This window comes from Taudactylus pleione, unplaced genomic scaffold (assembly GCF_031769625.1).
Source record: "Taudactylus pleione unplaced genomic scaffold, aTauple2 ptg000828l, whole genome shotgun sequence".
In the NCBI taxonomy this organism is placed as follows: Eukaryota; Metazoa; Chordata; class Amphibia; order Anura; family Myobatrachidae; genus Taudactylus; species Taudactylus pleione.
This window is the reverse complement of record NW_028285230.1, coordinates 2,664,080-2,677,916: the sequence shown is the minus strand read 5'-3', so window position 1 is coordinate 2,677,916 and position 13,837 is coordinate 2,664,080. Positions and strand designations below refer to the sequence as shown.

Below are 13,837 nucleotides of genomic sequence, written 5' to 3'. Positions count from 1 at the left end.
ATTTGGGATTCAACAGAACGATAATGGTTTGTAGCAAGATTAGGGGTGGCCCAGTTCTAAGTACTAAGTTACTACTTCCATTAGATAAAGGTACAGATCTTTTATTAATGTATTCTCCTCCTGTTTGATTTCCATATTGATATGTCTGCTGGTTGTCTGTAAGTCAGTTTATGTGATGTAAATGCCAAATATTTCCAAGGAGCAGAGGGCTTGATTCAGCGCGCTGCTGAACGCAGATCTCCGATTATTGGGAATCTGCGCGTGCGCAATACCCATTCTGCGAGTGGTGGTCAGAATGGGTTCTGCTCAATCGCACGCAAGCTTTTGAATGCCTCTGCGTGATTGACAGGCAGAGGTATTTAAGGGGCGGTGCGGGGGCGCCCGATGTTCACGGAAACATGGCGTCTCCGTCCCATATTCCGGGAGTGACCAGCCCAGAGACTGTGTGGATGTACACAGTCTTCTCGGCTCGTAATCTGGCCAGCCTGAGTAAGCTGAAGCTTACTCAGCTGTCCGGCCACCCGGCGCTGTCCACCCACCATCGCGACCATTGACCACCAATGGTCGCGATGGTGATCCCAGCCTGCGACCTCCCTCGCAGTTCTGGGATCGCAAATGCAGCAGGGGGTGTCATACACCTACGGCTGCATTTGCATTATTGCAAGGATCGCAATTGCAAAGCTGCCTGCATGCATATTCATATATCTATAGCCTGCTTGCATACATCATATATCTATAGCCTGCGTGCATACATCATATATCTATAGCCTGCTTGCATACATCATATATCTATAGCCTGCGTGCATACATCATATATCTATAGCCTGCGTGTAGCTTTGCAATTGCGATCCTTGCTGAATCAGGCCCAGAGACCCCAGTTTCTTGCCCAGTGCCAGTGGTTCCAGCATGCAAATGAGAAAGAGGACAGATATTAGGCAACACTCTTAGTGTAAAGATAATTAGCCTCTGTCACTAGGCTTCATTGAGAGGGAAACACGTTAACAATAAACTATTTATATTACCCACAATTGTCATCATATCTTTACCAGCCAGTCAGCATGAGGGAGCTCACATTAATTACAGCACAATTAACCAACACACCTGTGACCTCCGCTGCCTTACACTATACCTGTGTGACTAGCATTGGTCCCACCACGTTTACGTTATAGACCCGCATCATATCCTCGGGGGTCTGTGTCTCCAGGGAATTGCGTGTCAGAACTCCAGCGTTGTTGATCAGCAGATCCAGGCGAAGTCCATTTAAATGTTTTTCTACCTCTTTCACAGAGGTGCTGACACTTATAGGGTCTGTGGTATCTATAGCGCAACATGGAGGTACAGTAAGAGCTGGAAGACATCATCTCATTATTGTTGCAAATAAATCAGACTGCAGTGGCCCCCAATAGAAATACAAGGAGCATAACTAGAACTTTGTGTGCCCCATAGCAACATTTTAAAGGGGACCTCAATGCCTCTAAAGAGACACTTCTCTGTCCTCAGCAGTTTTTAATTTTATACCCCATAGTAGTGCCTTAGTTTATGTTATACCCCATAGTAACGCCTTAATTTATGTTATACCCCATAGTAGCGCCTTAGTTCATGTTATATCCCATGGTACTGCCTTAGTTAATGTTATACCCCATAGTAGTGCCTTAGTTCATGTTATACCCTATAGTAGTGCCTTAGTTGCTGTTATACCCCATAGTAGTGCCTTAATTTATGTTATACCCCATAGTATTGCCTTAGTCCATGTTATACTCCATGGTAGTGCCTTAGTTCATGTTATACCCCATGGTAGTGCCTTAGTTCATGTTATACCCCACAGTAGTGCCTTTGTTCATGTTATACCCCATAGTAGTGCCTTAGTTGATGTTATACCCCATAGTAGTGCCTTATTGTAAGTTATACCCCATAGTAGTGCCTTAGTTCATGTTATACGCCATAGTAGTGCCTTAGTTCAGGTTATACCCCATGATAGTGCCTTAGTTCATGTTATACCCCATAGTAGTGCCTTAGTTCATGTTATACACCATAGTAGTGCCTTAGTTCATGTTATACACCATAGTAGTGCCTTAGTTGATGTTATACCCCATAGTAGTGCCTTATTGTAAGTTATACCCCATAGTAGTGCCTTAGTTCATGTTATACCCCATAGTAGTGCCTTAGTTCATGTTATACCCCATAGTAGTGCCTTAATTCATGGTATACGCCATAGTAATGCATTAGTTCAGGTTATACCACACGGTAGTGCCTTAGTTCATGTTATACCCCACAGTAGTGCTTTAGTTTATGTTATACCCATAGTAGTGCCTTAGTTCATGTTATACCCAATAGTAGTGCCTTAGTTAATGTTATACCCCATAGTAGTGCCTTAGTTCATGTTATACCCCATATTAGTGCCTTAGTTCATGTTATACCCTATAGTAGTGCCTTAGTTGCTGTTATACCCCATAGTAGTGCCTTAATTTATGTTATACCCCATAGTATTGCCTTAGTCCATGTTATACTCCATGGTAGTGCCTTAATTCATGGTATACGCCATAGTAGTGCATTAGTTCAGGTTATACCACACGGTAGTGCCTTAGTTCATGTTATACCCCATAGTAGTGCTTTAGTTTATGTTATACCCATAGTAGTGCCTAAGTTCTTGTTATACCCCATATAGTGCCTTAGTTGATGTTATACCCCATAGTAGTTCTTTAGTTTATGTTATACCCCATAGTAGTGCCTTAGTTCTTGTTATACCCCATAGTAGTGCCTTAGTTGATGTTATACCTCATAGTAGTTCTTTAGTTTATGTTATACCCCATAGTAGTGCCTTAGTTCATGTTATACCTCATATAGTGCACTAGTTCATTATATGCCCTCGGTAGTGTCCAAGTTCATTCAAGGCCCTATTGTAATGACCTAGGTCACAATATGCAAAATATAGTTCCCATTGACAGCCAGCTGTTTAATATATTCCTCGACCTCAGCCTCCTTCTTCCCCTTGTGCTTTGCATGCTGAATCTGCTGCACACGAGCCTCTAGGAGATGGCAGCCTGGTGGAAAGGGACAATATACAAACCATTCAACCCCATCTATTGTATTAAATACACTGTATTTTTTTATACACTACTACTGTGGTGAGTAGTTTGTAGATTGACCCTTTTTGTATTCAATACAATGTCACCTGCTCTTACCCCTCCATTCGGCACTCATGCCGATGTGAACATAGTCAAGGGGAGGCGGGCCATGGAGGAGAACCCCCTAAGCCCCCGGGCCCCATACCAATGGTGCCACGTGCCCCCTCTATTAGTTTCGACCCTGAAAAAAAAGTTCTAAAGTTGTCTTTGAAAATAATGTCTCACAGTTTAAAAATAATTCCTAACTTTTCTGATGTGTTAACACTAAAATGGTAAGACATACAGTATATATGTGTTTTTATAAATAAAAACACAATTAGTAATCCAATGTAGTAGATATAAAGGCACTCACCGGATTTGTTAAGTTTTTCATGCCATTTATTATTCTAAAGTCATACCCGTAGCTCATCTACATTGTTATTACAATACCACATTGTTATGGTGAGCCAATGTTTCGGATCCCTGATAAGCCAATCGGCTGTGTGGACTCTATGTTAGTCAAATTCTGCCAATAAATAAAAGTCAGCAAGTATGTGTTAAAGAGTCCAGGACACAGTGATCAGCACAGGACACAGTGATCAGCACAGGACACAGTGATCAGCACAGGACACAGTGATCAGCACAGGACACAGTGATCAGCACAGGACACAGTGATCAGCACAGGACACAGTGATCAGCACAGGACACAGTGATCAGCACAGGACAAGCTCACCTAGCTGAATAACTATGACATTTGGATTCTTTTCAGACAGCTTCTTCAGTTCCTGCAACAGAGCAAAGTAACAAGTAAATCTGTCTCTATAAACTGACAACAGCAATACCAAGCCATATAAAACACTTGTATACCCAGTATGTATAATACATATTATTGGACATTTACCAATAGCAGATACAATCTATTCAGCGATCCCCCCACTGCCAGGAGACACATTGGGGCACCCTTCCTGTTTCCTCTGCATGCCTCACGGACAGGGCTGGTGTAAGCTTTGCAGGCACCCTAGGCAACATTTCACCAACCACCCCTGCTCCTTCCAATTCATAATATGCCACGCATCAGTCTTCCCAGTTAAATAACATGCCACACAGCAGTGTCCCAAATTCATAATATACTATATAGAATATTACACACAGCAGAGCACCGAAATCATAATGTACCTCATAACACTGCCGCCAATTCATAATATGCCACACAGATGTGCCGCAAATTCATTATATACCACTCAGCCATGAATTACGCCATTTTTTTTTTTGAAGACTCAGCAGCGCCCTCCAGTGGCTGACACCTAACTGCCTAAGGTTGCCTAATGGTAGCACTGGCCCTGCTCACAGAACTCACAAACAGAACTGCTCACCCTGTTGTGTGCGGTGCACAGAGGAAACGGGAAGTCCCAGCACCATTAGCTGGCAGAAGGGTCGAGGTGGCTTACAGGCCCAATGCCATAGGCTGCACTAAGTATAAGGGGGAAAATCCAAATAAAAGAAAATAAACAAACCAACATATTATGGGTGATCAGTCAACCATAGTATACTCCCTGGGGGTGATTCAGTAGTGGATGGAATTGCAAAGCTGCAGGCAAGCAGCTTTGAAATTCCGTCCTTGCAATTATGTTAATGCAGAGGACGCAACATCGAACGCAACATCGGATCATCTGCGTGATCCCTGGCCAGTTGAGTGACCATGGGGTCATGCAGACCGGCCATCGCAGATGAGGGAAAGAGGCCAGGAAATCTCTAGTCAGCCAAGGGAGATCCTGGCATCTTCCCCCCTCCTCCTCCATTGGCGGCGACATGCCTCCGTTTTGTGAAACGAAGGCCGTCGCCGCCACCCCATCACCAAACGCCAGCAGACTGTCACTCACTGACAGCCTGCTGCCGCTCTGAGTGCAATCACACAGGACCCGTACTACATATGCGCAGTACGGGTCTGGCACCTGTGCAGATTCCCGATTATCAAGAGTCTGCTGAATGAGGCCCTCTATACATTCAAATTGACCCTTCCAATAATAAATACCTTATTTATTAAGCATACAATATATAAATACACACAAAAAGATTATTTACTATACTTTTATTTACTATACTTTTTTATTTATACTAATAGATTTAGCAATGTATTGACTTTATTATCCTTTATTTTTTCATATAGGCAGTCAGATGGCACTGTACTGGGAAAATATAACAATTCACATCATTCCTAGAGCCACTCAGCAGTGAAACTCCCAGAAACAGATTTACACACACAGAAACAGGAAAATAATGTTAAAATTAGCATCAGTGGAATGTTTGTGATAAGTGATAATATATAGTGTAGTAGCATGGGGCTGACCAGGCTGGGGCTTTTATAGCTTGTTTTAGCCTTTTAGCAAGGTGCTGGTTGAAGCATTTCTTTTTTTATGGAAATCACACTGCTTGTTCGCTCATGTTAGCTGTAACTACACCTGGCTGTGAGTGCTGGTGCTTCTGCCAAATTTGCTGGGGTAAATCGTTTTTTTTCCCCTTTTTTTTTCATTATTTGTTTTTTTTTACATTTTTTACTTCCCAGTCATCATCATCCCTAATGGTTTTGGCTGTAATTGGGCTATTTCCTTATAATATTGAAATTGATGAAATATGTTTTAATGTCTTATTTTGTTCATATATTTAGTCACTGTAATTGTGATGTTATACCTGGGGTATAGTACGTAATACCGCCGGCCGGCGGTTTAAATCCCGACAGCGGAAGCCCGGCAGAGGTGAAGATCCCGATCGCTAATAAGGTAAGTATACTAACCCTATTTTCCCCCCTAACCCTTCTTTAGGAGTGCCTAACCCTAACCTCCCCTCTAAGTGCCTAACCCTAACCTCCCCTCTAAGTGCCTAACCCTAACCTCCCCTCTAAGTGCCTAACTCTAACCTCCCCTCTAAGTGCCTAAACCTAACCTCCCTTCCCCCCCGGGGGTTGCCTAACCCTAAGTACACCCGGGAGCCCTAAAACCTAACCCTCCCCAACCGCGGCTGTTCGCGCCCGGCTTACCTTCGTTCGGTATGCCGGGCGTCGGGATTTCGACGCCTGTCATTAGTACTTTGCCGGGATTATACAGTTGGGAAGCCGGCGGTCGGCATTTAGACCATGGGCTTCCTGACTACATCCCTATGGCTGGTATGACCTATATAATCAGGTCCACGTGGACAGTTTTAAAGAAATAAAATTATTACTGTCATTTGTATAGAATCCACTGCTTGGGATGCTTATACCACACAGATCACTAAAGATACACAGGGATGTGCCCACATCAAGGAGGGGTGTGCCCACATCATGGAGGGGGCATGGTCATACCAAGGAGGGGCGTGTCTGCATCACAGAAGGGGTGTGTCTGCATCCTGGGATCTTGTCTAGCAATGAAAGGTCTAGGCTGCCCCTAATCCATCTCTTGTCCCCCTCATACCAGACTTTCTATGCTGCATGCACCAGTGGCGGGTGTCAAATATTCTTTAGAGCAGTTTCAAATATTTACATCTTGCTGCCCTATGTGTGATAATACACACCACCAGCTTCATCAATGGTGATCCAGCCCATCAGCTCCCAACTGTAAGTTTTCAAACAGATGGCAGTTGGGAGCTGATTGCCTGGAGCACCATTTATCATACACAACGAGTTTTATTACGTGTTGTGAATGATAAAACTCGATAAATGAGGCCATTACAATAACCAGCAAAACCTGGAATATGCAGCATCTTCCTTAGGCCCCTATTTACCAACAAAGACAAATACCAGCAGAACTTTCCATTTAGTATCACTGTGATACTAATGAAAAATTCACTGGTATTTACCAATACATACCTCTCCAGCGAGGTCCCGCAAAGTCCTCTGAGAGGTCCCCCACTGGGCTGCTGGCAGCCTAACGCCAGCGACAGGGCTCCGGAGTTATGCGCAACGGTCCGTCTGAAGCCGGAAAGGCTCCGCCGGGTCTTCATAGCCGGTAATGGGGACCGCACCACTTTCGCCATCTAAAAGATGGCGAGAGCGATCTTAGGTTACCGCTGTTTGTTAAATGCAGAAGCGAGCGATAAAGGGGTTATGTATTGTTGGTAAATGGGGGCCTTATATGGGAAATATTTAGCTTTTGCCTAGGTCACATTTGCACCACTGTTAAATAGGAAATGTCTGGGGCCCAGTGCTACCTGACAGTTTGGAGCTGATTGGTTGGTACTGTGATGTTGTGGGGTAATTAGCTCGGTAGATTAGAGTCAGTGGTGCTGTGATTAGGTGCAGAATTAGAGTCCACACATTGCGTTCCAGTAAAAATAAATGAAAATGGTGCTTTACTTCCAGCATGGAAACCAGTAAACAGAAATAGAAAATAATAAACAACCTAGCTCTCTCTTAGGGCACTAGCTCACTTCTTGAACCCTCTCTATAGAAGCAGCTAATCTGCATGAACATCTCTTACAGTCTCTGAGATTGGTGGTCCTTCCTGCCACATGCAGGACTGGACACTGGCCTCCTGGCCTGGTATAGCTTTCTCAGCTTGTTGGCTGCCGCCTGTCACAAGGACAGTGTCAGAGGTATAGGGATCCCCCTGCCTCCTTGCAGGTATGATCCTGACCACCTGGTCTGCTTCACTCACACTGCAGCCCCACCTGGACTGTCTGACTATGTCCACCAGCAGCCTCACCTGGGCTCTGGTCCTATGGCAGTCATTAGGCATCTTTCCACAATGCTTTTGTACTCTGTGTGGGCGGATCTCTCCTGCCACACACAGAATCTGCTGCTCACCAGCACCATCTCTGGTGATACTGCCACATACTTTATCTCTCTCCAAGGCTTAGTACATAGGGCCTGATTCAGAAAGGATCGCTTTTGTGAATACACAAGCAGCCGGCTGATTATTACGTTTTGCGCATGCATCGCAGTGTGCAAAGACTCCACTGCAATCGGGACGGCGATCACAGTGACTACGCAGACCCATCGCAGAGTGATTGTCAGGAAGCACCGTTTGGGGGTGGTGACGGGTGGTCAGCGAAACGCAGGCGTGCCAGTGCGTTTTGAACACCGTTACAGGGGCGTGCATTAATTAGCCAATGCAATGCCATACGCAGCTTGGACTTTCACTGGGTGCGATGAGGTTAGCAATTTCTGAGTAAGGTCAGGGCTGCTGTAATTCTGCGTGAGGGACCGATAGTACTTGATGCTACCGATGGTTTCGCTATTTTGCTATGTATTACGGATGTGCGTAAGGGGATGTGGGCGTCCTTAGGTTAGAATGTGACGGCATTTCGATTGCATACATTAGCAAATTTTCACAGTGGATCTGCGTGCGATTACGGAGCTGCGATCGCTATGGTGATCCTTACTGAATCAGGCCCATAGTCCCTATAGTTCGGAGTCTTATGGATGAGAAGTTTGAGTGCACAGGGGAAGGCGATTGCTCCATGAAAGTACACAATTTAATTTATTACTTTTTTTTTCTTGATAGTTATTATATATTGCCGGGCAGTATTACATGAGTACAAATGGCCCCAGGTTTAGGGAAGTTTGTGAATACAGTATAGAACGCTGCCATTACCGAACTCTGCTGCTGAGCGCGGCTCTGCTTGACACCGCTGCCTGTAACCAACCGCTGCTTGTTACCACGACCCCATTCTCAGGTCTATGCAATTACATTACATTTACTGCAGTGTGATTGCAGAGATCTTAGAAAGGGGATAAGAACTGTAATCAATAGTGTTTGGATACAAAGCTGTGGCTGACCAATAATTGTTATAGCATTGATTCTGCCAAGCCACAAGACATAGAGCAGATTCCAAGTGGCCAAATCACGCTTAATTAGGGGGGGGGAGGGCATTGGTCACCGGGAATAATTGAGCAATTTTGCAGTGTGTGGAGGGGAATCTAATGCCTCTGATTTGGTGTTATTTATCCCGTATCCTGATAAAGTTCCATATTGCTCTGATTCTGCAAACAGGATGACTTGAGCGGATGCCAGAGGTAATAATTATACAGAAAATTGGGAGATTTTGCATTGCTTACAGACAATCTGGATCCTCATTATATTCAGGCTTAGGGCCCTATTTATCAATATTATTATTTTTAAAAATAATGTGTAAAAGGGTGTTTTCACACCATTTTCACATTGAAAAACTACTCCAAGCCCTTCAAGTCGCATACTTCTAGTAAGCGGATTGCATTTCCTATTACTAAAAATATATTGTGAACAAATACCAGAGAAAGCCCTGTGATAATAACGCCACCTTCAGATGCATTCAGGGACTGGTGATCGGTGCTCCAGTGAGTAGCCCGAAGATCAGCTGACCAGAGTCCCATAGGAGCACCAATCACCGGGCAGGTAAGTGTAAGCTGAATAGGGGGAGAATTGTGGTTGCATGCTGGGGGGAGGGGGGATTGGTGAGCCAGCGGAGAATATGCAGACACCTTCTCAGTGTATTTTCTATGAAAAATCCATTGAGAAGTGTGTGAAGTGGATTCACAGGGACAGAGCAATATCAAAAGCTCTGTCCCTGCAAGCACTATGTGATACGTCCTTGTGATGTGTTCCAATATCACAATGCAAATTTGACCAATATTATCACAACCCATCCCCATTTTAGATGTAAATTGTGATAAACAGAGCTCTAATTCTCATTTTGGCAGCTAGGGGCTATATACAGAGGTTATTATTGAGATAGAACCAAGTACAGCATTGTGTAATGTCCCCTGAGGGGTGTAACTGAGCTGTAATGGGGGCTCTCACATAGGTAATGTCCCATGAGGGGTGTAACTGAGCTGTAATGGGGCTCTCTCACATAGGTAATGTCCCATGAGGGGTGTAACTGAGATGTAATGGGGGCTCTCACATAGGCGTTGCCCCATGAGGGGTGTAACTGAGCTGTATTGGGGGCTCTCACATAGGTAATGTCCCATGAGGGGTGTAACTGAGCTGTAATGGGGGCTCTCACATAGGTAATGTCCCATGAGGGGTGTAAGTGAGCTGTAATGGGGGTTCTCACATAGGTAATGTCCCATGAGGGGTGTAACTGAGCTGTAATGGGGGCTCTCACATAGGTAATGTCCCATGAGGGGTGTAACTGAGCTGTAATGGGGTGCTCTCACATAGGTAATGCCCCATGAGGGCTGTAACTGAGATGTAATGGGGGCTCTCACATAGGTAATGTCCCATGAGGGGTGTAACTGAGCTGTAATGGGGCGCTCTCACATAGGTAATGTCCCATGAGGGGTGTAACTGAGCTGTGATGGGGGCTCTCACATAGGTAATATCCCATGAGGGGTGTAACTGAGCTGTGATGGGGGCTCTCACATAGGTAATATCCCATGAGGGGTGTAACTGAGCTGTGATGGGGGCTCTCACATAGGTAATGCCCCATGAGGGGTGTAACTGAGGTGTAATGGGGGCTCTCACATAGGTAATGTCCCATGAGGGGTGTGACTGAGCTGTAATGGGGGCTCTCACATATGTAATGTCCCATGAGGGGTGTAACTGAGGTGTAATGGGGCGCTCTCACATAGGTAATGTCCCATGAGGGGTGTAACTGAGATGTAATGGGGGCTCTCACATAGGTAATGTCCCATGAGGGGTGTAACTGAGCTGTAATGGGGCTCTCACATAGGTAATGTCCCATGAGGGGTGTAACTGAGCTGTAATGGGGCGCTCTCACATAGGTAATGTCTAACCCTAACCCTAATCTCCTCCCCAGGGGTGCCTAAGCCTAACCCTCCCTCCCCGTAGCTTAACCCTTCCCCTAAAACTTAAAACTAAAGGATTTCTTCGTCGGGCTAAAGATAGGCGTTGGGATTTCGACCAATTTCTTTAGTCCCGGCCGTCGGTATATTAACTACATCCCCTCCCTATATAATGTAATATTGTACAGGTATATATCATCGTACAGAGATATGTGTCTGTATATATTGCTGTAACTGAGATGATGATGCATCTGCTAAAACTTCTGACAAATACATTTATGACCCTTGGGGTTTTCAAAACCACTGATGATCGGCAATTGTAATTAATGCTATATCAGCGTAGTGTATTAGTAATAACTTTTGCCATTTAAAATCCATTGGTCAAAGCTGCCGATCATCCTATAGTAAATCTGCCCCATAGCTTCAAACTCTATGTACAGTGTCATCACCTAATCCAATGTCCCATTGTCTGTAACTGTCATTATTCTGTGTAGATACCAAGCCATGGAGCCTAATGCATCTATGTGCGCCAATCTCTGGGAGCTTGGAGATAATGATGAGCAGGGGCTGAAGGAGACGGATATGAGGAATCCCGTGGAGGACATAAAGAGACCCGTACAAAAAGTCAGGTTCTTGGCACCCATCCTACACCAGGGATCACTGTGTACTTCATAAATCTCAGCCAAGATGCTCAGTTGCACAAGTGTAATACATGTTACATGTCTGGTGTGTGATGTGTTAATATGGAAATGTAATCTGCTGTGGTATGTAAGCTCTCAGAGGCAGGGCCCTCTTTCCTCCTGTTCTCTCCCTAGCACAATCCATGCCCCCTGTGCTCCTTGTCCTTTGTCTCCAAGTCTGTTCCATGGCTCTGATTCTGTGCGCTCACCCCTACTTTGTGTACAGGCTCATTGTATGCTCAGCTGCCTCCCCTCCCTGTAACTTACCACCGCTAACCATACAGGACAGTGATCTGCCCTACCCAGGGCTGGATTAACGGGGGGGGGCGACAGGGGCGCTAGCCCCTGGGACCCCACACCCATCAGGGATAAAATGGGCCGGAGGTGACAGGACCAGTTCCGCCTCCTCCGGCCCACCTCGGGGCGGCGCCACAGGGAGGCTCTATTTGCAGCGCCAGCCGGAGCTGGAGGCTATAGCTCCGGCTTCCAGCTCCCGCAGTGCACTATGGGATAGACGTCGTGGCATCTCTCCCATAGTGCAGAGGAATAGCCGGGCGGACCGGACGGCAGCGGACGCGGGCTTAAGGTAAGTATTACTGGGTTTTTTTTTGTGCAACCGACTTTACTACTGGGGGCACTACTTGGGAGGCATTACTATTGGCGGCACTACTACTGGAGGCATTATTCAGGGGCATTACTATTGGGGGCTCTACTACTTGGGGTGGGGCACTACTACAGGGGGTACTACTACTCTGGGGGCAGTACTATTGGGGGCACTACTATTGAGGGCACTACTACTGGGGGCATTATTCAGGGGGTATTACTCTTGGGTGCTCTACTACTTCAGGGGGCACTACTACAGAGGGATCATTTCTATTGAGGTGCACTAATACAGGGGCATTACTACTGGGGGCATTTATACAGGGGCATTACTACTGGGGCATTACTATTGGGGAACTACAACAGGGGGCATTACTACTGGGGGCACTACTAATGGGGATATTCCATAAAGGGCACCTCTACTGTGGGCTCTGCATATGGGCACTACCACTGTGGACACTGACACTACTGTGGGCTCTGCATAAGGTCCCCCAGTTCATCCACATTTAATAGGGGCCCCCACATGTTTGTTGCCTTTCCCTCACCCTTACCTTGTGTATAGGCTCATTGTATGCTCACCTACCTCCCCTCTCTGTAACCTACCTGTACCACCACTACCCCTGCAGGACAGTGATCTGCCCTACCCTCACCCCTACCTTGTATACAGGCTCCTTATTTGCTCAGCTGCCTCCTCTCTCTGTAACTTACCACTGCTACCCCTACAGGACAGTGATCTTCCCTACCCTCACCCCTACCTTGTGTACAGGCTCATTGTATGCTCAGCTGCCTCCTCTCCCTGTAACTTACCACTGCTACCCCTACAGGACAGTGATCTGCCCTACCCTCACCTCTACCTTGTGTACAGGCTCAGTATATGCCCAGCTGCCTCCTCTCCCTGTAACTTACCACCACTACCCCTGCAGGACAGTGATCTGCCCTACCCTCACCCCTACCTTGTATACAGGCTCCTTATTTGCTCAGCTGCCTCCTCTCTCTGTAACTTACCACTGCTACCCCTACAGGACAGTGATCTTCCCTACCCTCACCCCTACCTTGTGTACAGGCTCATTGTATGCTCAGCTGCCTCCTCTCCCTGTAACTTACCACTGCTACCCCTACAGGACAGTGATCTGCCCTACCCTCACCTCTACCTTGTGTACAGGCTCAGTATATGCCCAGCTGCCTCCTCTCCCTGTAACTTACCACTGCTACCCCTACAGGACAGTGATCTGCCCTACCCTCACCTCTACCTTGTGTACAGGCTCATTGTATGCTCAGCTGCCTCCCCTCCCTGTTTCTTACCACCACTACACCTACAGGACAGCGATCTTCCCTACCCTCACCCCTACCTTGTGTACAGGCTCATTATATGCTCAGCTGCCTCTTCTCTCTGTAACTTACCACTGCTACCCCTACAGGACAGTGATCTGCCCTACCCTCACCCCTACCTTGTGTACAGGCTCATTGTATGCTCAGCTGCCTCCCCCTCCCTGTAACTTACCACCCCTACCCCTACAGGACAGTGATCTGCCCTACACTCACCCCAAGTCCTTGTACTTTCTATGCCATTATTACTGTATATTGTTCCTAGATATGCCACTTTACACTGTATTGTACCTATGATATGTAAAGCTGGGTATACACTAGACGATATGTAGTCTGATCCGGTGAATCAGTCCGAAATATTGGGCACATTTTGTAGTATGTACCCGCTATGTCGTTGAAGATGTGTTCTCCCACGGATCGTTAGCTAC

The 13,837-nt window shown here is 46.1% G+C and overlaps 1 protein-coding gene across 1 annotated transcript in view; it reads right to left on the bottom strand.

Annotated features, from left to right (window-relative positions):
* The window catches only part of LOC148474604 (uncharacterized), a 52,302-nt gene that overhangs the window by 4,244 nt on the left and 34,221 nt on the right, over positions 1 to 13,837 (bottom strand). Inside the window, exons 2-3 of the mRNA XM_088458368.1 lie at positions 3,838 to 3,889; positions 1,130 to 1,317 (exon numbers count right to left, since the gene is read on the bottom strand). Coding sequence (XP_088314494.1) covers positions 1,130 to 1,317; positions 3,838 to 3,889 — 240 coding nt within the window. The remainder of the gene's footprint in view (positions 1 to 1,129; positions 1,318 to 3,837; positions 3,890 to 13,837) is intronic.